The 9,483-nt window shown below is 60.4% G+C and overlaps 2 protein-coding genes across 7 annotated transcripts in view; both read left to right on the top strand.

The window, feature by feature from the left end:
• LOC110388003 (feather keratin 2-like) overlaps positions 1–9,483 on the top strand; it is a 906,242-nt gene that overhangs the window by 341,553 nt on the left and 555,206 nt on the right. The window lies entirely within an intron of this gene.
• LOC110387948 (SLAM family member 8-like) lies at positions 1,878–9,477 on the top strand. 6 transcript variants are annotated; one of them, XM_021376697.1, is made up of 8 exons: positions 1,892–1,942; positions 4,734–4,959; positions 7,046–7,387; positions 7,644–7,937; positions 8,049–8,168; positions 8,263–8,354; positions 8,465–8,572; positions 8,814–9,477. In XM_021376697.1, the coding sequence occupies exons 2-8, from the start codon at positions 4,887–4,889 to the stop codon at positions 8,856–8,858; spliced, it is 1,074 nt and encodes a 357-aa protein (XP_021232372.1). In that variant the 5' UTR covers positions 1,892–1,942; positions 4,734–4,886; the 3' UTR covers positions 8,859–9,477. The 6 variants fall into 6 exon arrangements, 4 of the variants coding, with proteins under 4 accessions (XP_021232373.1, XP_021232372.1, XP_021232371.1 ...); XM_021376696.1 differs by having other exon boundaries at positions 1,894–1,942; positions 4,729–4,959; XM_021376695.1 differs by having other exon boundaries at positions 1,904–1,942; positions 4,573–4,959.

The raw sequence follows: 9,483 nt of genomic DNA on the forward strand, positions 1-9,483 counted from the left end.
AATATTATGTACTATATTTTTAGTCTTAAACACGATATATTATATATATTTAATTTTTTTATATATATATATAAATATAAATGTTAAAAAAAAAAGAAAAAAAAAGAAACAGCAGGGCAGCGGTTTGCCTTTGTTCTGCAGGAGCAGCTCAGGGGGGTGCTGGGGGCTCTGCGGATGGGAACGTGGGCACTGGTGGGGACTGGGAGGACACAGGGATGGGACGTGCTGGTGCTGACCCATTTTTTGCCAAAGCTTTTGGCAGGAGCTGGTGCCAAACGGGGCCGGGCACGCTGGCAGCCCCTCCGCACCCATCCTCACTGCATTTTATTTCCCGCAGACGAGCCTGCAAACAGGCTCTCGCTTAATGATTTTGTTTCCCTACAAATGTAGCCTATTACTTTGTGTGTTTCCACGCCTGGTTTATTATGCATGAACCAGGCAATTTGCCTGCTGCTCCCGGGACCCATCTTTAAAACAAAAAGGTGCTTTGTCATTCTTAATGGCTTTTGCTGGAGCGTGGAGTGTGCGGTTGGTGGATGGATGGAAGCATGGGGTGGATGCACAGAGAGATGGAGAAGAAGGGAGGGGGAGACATTAAGTTTCTTCGCTGTCCATAACCCCTTTAACTCGAAGGCTGCGGTGAGGAGCGTGGCGTGGGCAGCCCTCCCCTGGCCATCACCCAGAGCTGCGAATTCGCACCTGGAGATGAGATCGGCTCTGAAATCCAGGCCCTGGGGTGCTTCCACCTCGCTAAGGAGGCACCCGCATTTCCCCAGGACACAACCCTCCCTCCTCGCAGTGCAGCTCATTTATGCCGAGATGGATTCTCATTTATTCCCTGGGATGGAGCGCGCTCACCGCCTCCTCAGCTCCACAGAAATCCCTCTCCTCGCTCTTCCTCCCTGCAGCCACGGCTCAGCCTCGCGAGGAGCAGGGGAGGGTGATGTTTCACTTCGCCTTCACTCCCGCATGCGGCTCTCCTCGATGTGCTGCACTGCAACGAGGGAACGCCTCCGCAGCTTGGAGAAACAGAATGGGGTGGGGAGAAACTGACCTCAGTTCTGCTTGCTGCAGCCCAGCAAAGCCCAGGGGTCGTCCCCATCCCCTGTCCCATGCCTTGGGGAGACAGAGGGCCAGGATGTGGGCTGGCAGCAGTCAGGGGCAGCCTCAGGTACTGGGGTTCCCCAAACTTGAGTTCCCAGCAGAGCAGCAGCCCCACAGCCCTCATCGGAGCTTGGATCACACTCCCAGCTGCCCTGACAGCCACAGAAGGGCGAAAAAATGAAGATCCCACAAGAAAGTCGTCATTTGCCTCCCAGAGCCCAAGGATAATGTGCAGTAGGTACACAGAGATGGGATTTCCATCCCTGCCCTCCCCACTGTCATCCTGGAATTTAATCTTCCAGCCTTCTGCCACCCAGCCTGGTGATAAAATCTGATCTGATTCTGCTAATAAATCAGCGGGTTCTTGGAAAGCACTGACAGGAGGGCTGGGGATGACTCTCTCTGCGCGGGAGCCGGGCTGAGCACAGGTGTCTTGAGCCAGAAAATGATTTTTGTGCGTTTAAAAGAGGGACAACACTTCCAGCGCCCTCTGAGACAGGCCCAAGGCCTCCAGGGCTGGGCCGGCACCACAGGATGAGAGACAAAGCAGGGGACAGTGATATGCACGAGGACTCCCTAGTGAGTGGGACTCCCCAGGTGTCACAGGAGGGGATAGTAGTGAAGGGGTGACAGATGACACAGAGCCACCAGCCCCGGGCCTTACACCCCTGGGGCCTACACGCACAGCGCACCCACCCCACCTCCACCCCCGCCCCCTACTGGGCGGGGACTGAGCACCGCCCCTCACCGTGAGGCTATTTATAGTCGCGGAAATCCCGCGAGACTTAGCGGGCATCTCCTCGAGGGAGCGAAAGCGAGGCGCCGTGGTGGGCTTTGTGTGCGTCGCGTGTTTTGTGCGTCATCAGTGTGCGCCCGGCGGCGGCCGGGGAAGGCGGGTGGGCGTGGGGTTGGGTGCAGTGTCGAGGCCTGGGCATGGATGGGGGCACTGGGATGGGGCAGGAGGACTGCTGCGGGTCCAGGCTTGGGCTAACGAGGCGGGGGAGCTCCGAGGACACCGTGTGCTGGGGGAGAGTGAGATGTGGGGAGCTCTGAGACCCCCGCAGGCCTCTGCCCTGGAGCAGTGAGGCCTTCATGTGCTATGAAGTGCCAAATGGTGTTGCTGCGGTCTGGCCCCGGGAGGGAGCTGTGTGTAGAGGTGGATCTCTATTGCTGTTAGTGATAAATAATGAAATACCTCTTCCCTTCTGTGCGTGGCCTCAGGCAGCACTTGATGTCGAGCCGTGGCCTATTTCACTGGTTGTGTGTGCCGCAGCCCGTTGTATTTTAACCATGTCTCTGCTGCTTTTTGAGGAGCAGAAGTGTTTTGTAACAGACCTGGCCTGTGCTCATGTGCTCCCTCCCCACAGAGGCCAGGAGTTCGAATCATTACCTGGAGAGATACAATTTTGTTGTTGGTAATTAGATGGTGGGATGCAGAGCTGTGCTCCTCTCAGTTCTCAACCGAGGTTTTGCCCGCTTTGAGCTGACCTGAGTGGCCACAGGAGGCACAGAGCAGGATCTGTCCCCAGCAGCATGCGTGCACTCAGTGAGCGCTAATGGAGCCTTCACTTCAGCCACATGTGGAAATCAGGTCTGCGAGTCAGTGAGGCTGGCAGCGATTAACATGAAACCCTTCAGCACCTCATGCGGGGTTTCCTGGGGCCATTTTGCTGCATGCAGTGCCTCTCATTGCTGACCTGGTTTGCCCTTGTGCTATGGGCTAAAGTGGGAGCATGAGAATAGCTCTGGGATCTAACCCCTGTGATGTGGTATCACTTGCTAAATCCCCCCTTTACACACAAATGACCTGTTTTCTGCTGCCTGACTGCATGGGTGCTGGCAGAGCCATGGCCATTCCTGAGGCTGCACTCCCCTCTGCTGGAAAGCCACAACCTCGCAGTTGATCCTGCTCCAGAGGAGGCTTCACCTGGGAGAAAGCCCTGAGCCCAGTGGGGCAGCGGTTGTGCAGTGCTTGGGAACCTGCAGGCACAGCCTGGATGCACACATTGACTTTGGTGTCCCCTAAATATGTACCAGTCCCTGTCCTGGTGGCAGCGTGGAGGGACAGTGAGGACTAGGGTCTTCTGAGGACACGGTTCTGGGTGTGTGGAACTGCTCTGAACCCCTGCTTTGTGCAGGCATTGTCACCATCTCTGCGGCTGATGCAGTGATGAGGAGGATGGCAAGTGGCTTCCCCCCAGGCTCAGCCACAGGTTTTCTGTCGGAGCCAATGGCTCTGGCTGAGGAGCAGATTAAATTGTGCTCAGTGCTGGTGGAGGAGCAGTCCTTCACCCTGACCAGCTGTGAACTGATAGCTGGAGATCACAAAAATTAACTAATTTGAAGCTCACGTGGCCCCCTTGCTGGTGCGAGTGCGACGTTCCCAGCTTTGAGAAGAGCTTCAGCGCTTTTCCCCTCCCTCCCTGCGCGCGAAGTGACTGATTGCGGTCACGTTGAGCCGAGTTCCCAGCGAGCTGTGTGACTTCCCTGCCTCTGACAGGCATTCCCTGCCTGCAGCAGCCCCAGGCTCTGTGCACACGGGGACAATGGAGGAGGGATCGGGTGCTCAGGGTGCAGCCTGGCACGTCAGCAGCTCTGGCCCCAAGCTCCCTAGGCTGGATGCGGCCGTGTGGGGCTGGAACCCCTGGGTTGTGATGTGGGGCTCCTGGGCTCTGGCTGCGTTCGCATCCCTGATGCTTGTGGGACCGTATTCTGGCTGTGCTGTGCAACCCAGTGCCTTTGACCACGTTTTTCTCAGCCACCTCGCTCCCCGTGGGGTGAGCTGTGCTCCCCCATCAGCTGGAAATTGCTGCTCAGCAGCTCTTGCATCCCGCTTAGCTACAAGGGACATGGGAGGAACTGAGGGATGGGACAGCCCTGGCTGAACCCCACACCTGGGAGGCAGCCATGAGGCCACAAGCAGCCCTTCTGCCCGGCAGCTCAAGCATCCTCATCTGAAGGTGCCTCGGGAACAGGCCTGGCATTAACGTTTCTTTGAGGGCACGGTAATTATTTTGCAGAAGCTGGAGAGCAGCCAGCAGCCTTCCTTCACACTCAGCCCAGCTGAAAGATGGGCGTGGTGTTGAGGCTGTTTCCTTCTCTTTTTGGCTTTGGCTGTTTGGAAGATTGAAATAAAAAAAAATGAGGTGGCTGTGGTGCTGATGGCTGACACCTAACACGGAGCTGCGATGGCTTGGGGAAGGGGGTTCCTACCCTGCATGTCCTCCCATACTGATTTCTTCACCCGAAGATGCTCAGCCCAGCCCGGTGTGGAGTGTGCCCGGGAAGAGGGTTAAAGGGAGCTCGTAAACAGGAGGGGGACGTGGTCCCCCATGTCCAACTTTGGACATGGTCTGATGGTGATGGGATGGGGGGGGGAATGGCTTTGAACTAAAAGAGGCAGAAGTTGGGGCTTGTGGTCTTCAGGGTCAATTTAGGCTCTCTGCTGTGGTTCTCTGAATATTGCAGGGCTGTCCTTTGCAGGGGGACCAGGGGCAGGGACGCACTGCGTGCCACCAGCATTAATTGGGTCATGGCTTGTTAATTGGAGCATTGCTCATCGATTGGGGATACCAAGGATGCTGAGAGCCCAGGGGTCTCAACCACACTTCCCCCCCTGCGCAGTGCAGGTCCCTCACACCCGCTCGTTTCCCACGAGCTAATTAAGAATCGCGCAGCGCTCCACGATGCCGTGCTGCCTACGGATTGCAGTGAGCGGCAGCTTTGCTCCTCCCCATCCCTGCTGCCGCTGACTCTGCCCACCAGAGCTGCACAGAGCAAGAATGGAGGGGGACTTGGCCAGGAGCGCAGCCCGGCTGCCCGCGCTGCTGCTGGCGCTGCTCGGCTTCGCGCCAGGTGAGTGCCCGGGCACCGTGCCCTCGTCCCGCGGGGTGGGCAGTGGTGCTACTGGGCTGCGTCCCTGCTGTTCTACATCCTCGCGTGCTGCGGGCTCTCGGCCGCATGGGTCCGAGGCAGGCGCGCAAGCGCGTGATGCTCCACGGAGAGGTTTCATAACGGGGGGCACCAAGCATCCCACTGCCCCGTCGCGGGGGGTTCCGCTCGCTGCCGCCGCCGCCGCTCGCGCCCCACGGAGCCCGTTCGCCCCGGGCTGTGCCCGCTGAGGCTCTTACGTAAAACGTTGAGAGAGGAATCCCCTTAATTCCCTGCGTGCTAATCCACACATTTAATAATTCCCATAAAACCCTCGATTCCGACAGAAAGCATCTTCTAGTCCGGGCAGATTAGCAGGGAGCTTTTATCTTCCTAACGCTTAATTGGCTTCGGAGCGTGAGGCCGTCACACGGGGCTGGCGGTGGCGGCCCAGGGTGCGTACGGTGGCACAAATACGGCCCTGCACGATGGCAGAGGGGCTGCTGGGGGCTGCGGGTTCTCCAGCCCGCTTTGATCAGGGGTATCTGCTTTGGGAGGGCGGGGGTGACCGAGGAGCGAAGCCTTCTTGATGTGTGTCGAATAAGCCCCGGGTTTAAATAGCATTCAGTGATCTTTTGCTGGGATCTGAGACCTGAGCTGGATCAGGGTGCACTGAGAGCACTCTCCTTCCTCTCGCACACCGGCTCTGGGGGTCCCCAGCACCAAGCCACCAGGACATGAGGTGATGGTGGTGGCCGGGCACCCTCCTGCCTTCCCCAGCCGTCGTTTCCCCTATGCACTGGGGGTTGTGGTGACCCCCCTCCCCCCTCTGCATCCTGGGGCTCAGCATCTGCTCAACATCTGTGCACAGGGCTCACGTGCCAGCTTACAACCGGGCCCTAAAATGTGGGGATCCCCCCGGGGAAGGATCCCACAGGACAGGAGGGAGTGGGGCTCAGCCCAGCATAAGGCTGTGATCGATGGAAGAACCCAGAAGAGCCCCTTGACATGCAGGATCAGAGCAGCAAGCGCCCGGTGGCGGGGAGCTCTGCTTCCCCAGCAAAGCCAAGAGGCAGCTTGTAATTCAGGCTGCACGAGGGCTTTTTATAAAGCGAACACTGGGATGTCTGGTTTTAATCTGCTTTAATATAGAAGCACATCTGCTTCTGTCAGGGTGGGGGGAGAGGAGAGGACTGTGAGGTGGCTGTGCCCAGGTCCCAGCGCGGATGAGGCAAAGCCTGGCCTCACTGCTGGGCATCCCAGTGTGCGGGATGGGGACAGGTGGTGGGGGGCTTTGAGGAGACGCTGCCCCCCCCCGGCTCTTTCTCCCAGGCAGGGCTGGAGGCGGTGGAGGAGACAGCTTGTAGGTAGGCGGGAGCTGCCAGTGCCAGGAGCTGGTGCTGAGCGTGACTACAGAGCACTGCCGGTGCTGCCAAAAATCCACGGTGTAGGCTCAGCCCGAAGTCCTGGAGGTGGCTCCGTCCCTCCTGGGTACCCACGGTCCCCTCCACGTCCCCACGCTCACCCACAGGCGGCAGTGGGATGCGGGACTGGTGCGTGCCCACGAGCATCCCTCTGGAGCCAGATCCATCCTGGTCCGGTCCAGTCCCGCTGCCGTAACTGTTGTGATCTTTCGTAGGCATCTGGGCCGAGGCGCGTTTTAAGGCGGACAATGAGGTTTTGCAGATGCTGGCGGGGAACTCCTCGCAGAGTCTGTTGGAGCGTTGTTCCGGTGAGCGCCCGGCCGCAGTGCCGAGACCGCGCCGTTCGGATGCAGCTTCGGCATCCGAACACGTAGCTCTTGTTGGACACCGGCTCTCGATCCCAGCAACCTTCCCTCCCCGCTAGCAGCAGCTCCGCACGGCCTCCGTGATGTCCCCATCCCGCAGAGGGACATTGCGGCGGGCGGAGAGCAGACGTGTCTGCACTGGGCAGGGCGATGCTTCCTCTTCCTCATCCTCTTCCTCCAGCTTGGACAGCGGTGCCGGGTGGGACCCGTCCCCAGGGATCCTTCTGCCCATCCCCGCGCTTTCCCCTGCACCCTGGTGACATTCTTCCTTGTCGTCCCCAGAGCTCCTGTTCGGCCAGGTGCGGGCGCAGCCCCAGCAGGTGTCTGGCGTCCTGGGGGGCTCGGTGCTGCTCTCCCCGGTGCTGCCCCCCGGCAGCAGGGTGAAAGAGATCGAGTGGAGCTTCTCCTCCGGTGCCGGTGCCACCATCCAGGTGGCTGAATTCGGCCCAGGAGGCTTCGAGCGCCCTGACCCCCAGGACCGCTTCAAGCAGCGCCTGGAGATGCCCAATGCCACAGCACTGAGGATCGGGGCCCTGGAGCTGGCCGACAGCGGGGTCTACGGGGCACGGATCAAACTGCATCCAGCGCTGGTGGAGGACCAATCCTTCAACCTCTCTGTCTACGGTGAGCGGCTGCCGAAGGGGGGTGGGCTTTGGGAGCACTGAAGTGGTGAAACTGTGGCGCAGAGCAATGAGATGACTTAGGTTAGACCCCAACCTTTCATGCCCCACGCTTGGCCTTCCAAGCCCCCCACCTTGGGGTCCCTTCTCCCATCACCCCAAACACCTGCAGGCTGGCTGTGCCCTGCCCCGTGGTGCAGGACAGTGTGATGTGTGTGAGCGGAGCTGTGCCACGCTGACCCATCCCCTATTGGGTGCAGAGTCGGTGCCGAGGCCCCGGACCCACAGCCAGCTGCTGGCCAGCACCCTGGAGTGGTGCAACCTGACTTTGCAGTGCCAGGGCACTGGCAAAGGAGCCGTCAACGTCACCTGGAGGAGGGACAACGGCCGCCAAGAGCTGGGCACCGACCGCTCGCAGCTGTCCCCGGATGGCACCACGCTGCGCCTGGCCCTGCAGCCCGGCACCGCCAATGCCACCTACACCTGCACTGTCAGCAACCCTGCTGACCAGAAAGTCGTCCCCTTCGACCTGCAGAGCATCTGCCGCAGCGGAGGTGAGGGGCTGGGCTGTTCCAGGGGTCTGAGCACCCTTGGGTGCCCCCGGCTCAGCTTGGGTGAGGATCCCGTGGCCATCCCCTGGCTCAGCCCCTTTCTGCGTCCTCCAGGGGGACAGGTGTCCTTCTCCAAGTCGGGTTACATCGTCCTCACCCTCATCCTGCTGGCTGTCAGCCTCGGCGGAGCTTTCTGGTGCTGGCGGCTCAACAGTGAGAAGTCAGCGGACCCAGGTCAGTGAAAGCGCTCAGAGCTGAGCTGTGACCAGGACCATGCCTGGTCCCCCCCCCCCCCAACTTTCCACCCATGATATCCCGCTCCCTGCAGCTGCCACCCCCACGGCACCAGCCGAGGAGAGCCCCCCAGAGCCCCAATACACCGAGATCGTGCACCGCAGCCCCCCGGAAGGTAATGACCAGGTGAGGAGCAGCGGGGCTGTGCTGTGCTCGGTGGTCCCCGTTGCATTGGGCCCCCCCCCCCCCATCACATCGGGGTTGGAAAGGCCATAAGCGCCTCGATTCTGCCTCAGGGCCTACGTCCCCCTGAAAACAACCCGGAGCCGACCTCAACGGAGAAAGCACCGGGCAGCACCGTGTACGAGCAGATCCACCAGGAGCCAGAGGACACAGCCGAGGAGGTGACATAGGCCCTCAGGTGCGGGTGGCCCGTGGCCGTGTCTGCCCCCGGGGGGACCGGGGCAAGGGGGGCACTCCCCACCTCTGTCACTGCGTGACGTGCCCGCACCAGGTCCGGGTGTGGAGGAGATAGGGGAGAGGTGGGACGAGCGCTGTCTGCGGGGAGGTGCACCGACAGACGGACGGACAGATGGACGGATAGGGCAGCCCTTGGACACAGCTGAAGGATTTCTCTCCCCACAGGCGCCGACAGCGCTGGAGCATCAGGATGTAACCGAAGGGCTGTAACGTGCGTTGTGTGCCAAACCCGACCCCTCTCCAGCCCCTGGTTTGGCTCCGGGGATGGAGGTGCCATCTCTGGGTGCAGCCAGCCGGATGCTTCCCCACCCACCTCTGGTTTGTCCAACCCTCTGTCCAAAGCCCTCGTGGCCCCTTTGGGGACATGGAGATGAGCGGCAGTGGTGAGGCTGGGTCCCTCCTCCGGCACCGGGCTGGGACATGGCTCCGTCACCCACACAACTGGGGGTCCCAGCCCCATTTCTGCCAGCTGAGAGAGTGGGCTGCCCTGGAGCAAGAAGAGGGGAACCAAAACCTTTATTTCTGGGGGGAGAGGGAGGGATTGGGGTCTAGGGGAGGTAGAATGAGTGGGCAGGGGCAGATCCAAGCACTGCAGATCCAGGACGGGACCACCTGGGGCAGATTGCCCCCCACCCCCACTGCCCCCAGCCTCCAGCTCAGCAACCCTCCCCCTCGCTCCTGGGGTCGAGCAGACCCTGGTGGTGACATCCCCAGGGTCATGTGGGAATCTGGGGGGGACCAATGCCTGGGGGGGAGACCAATGCCTGTGGGAGATGTGCCCGCTCTTCCCCCACCCCATAGCCATTCCTGTGTCGCCCATGTGCTGCCATTAAGG

This window comes from Numida meleagris, chromosome 24 (genome assembly GCF_002078875.1).
Source record: "Numida meleagris isolate 19003 breed g44 Domestic line chromosome 24, NumMel1.0, whole genome shotgun sequence".
In the NCBI taxonomy this organism is placed as follows: domain Eukaryota; kingdom Metazoa; phylum Chordata; class Aves; order Galliformes; family Numididae; genus Numida; species Numida meleagris.

What these genes read in the sequence shown, in the direction of transcription:
- LOC110387948 (XM_021376697.1), top strand. Translation starts at nt 4,887, where the DNA reads ATGGAGGGGGACTTGGCCAGGAGCGCAGCCCGGCTGCCCGCGCTGCTG. An exon ending in CTTCAACCTCTCTGTCTACG is followed by an intron (nt 7,388 to 7,643) that starts GTGAGCGGCTGC and finishes TATTGGGTGCAG; the next exon opens with AGTCGGTGCCGAGGCCCCGG. An exon ending in CCCCGGAAGGTAATGACCAG is followed by an intron (nt 8,355 to 8,464) that starts GTGAGGAGCAGC and finishes ATTCTGCCTCAG; the next exon opens with GGCCTACGTCCCCCTGAAAA.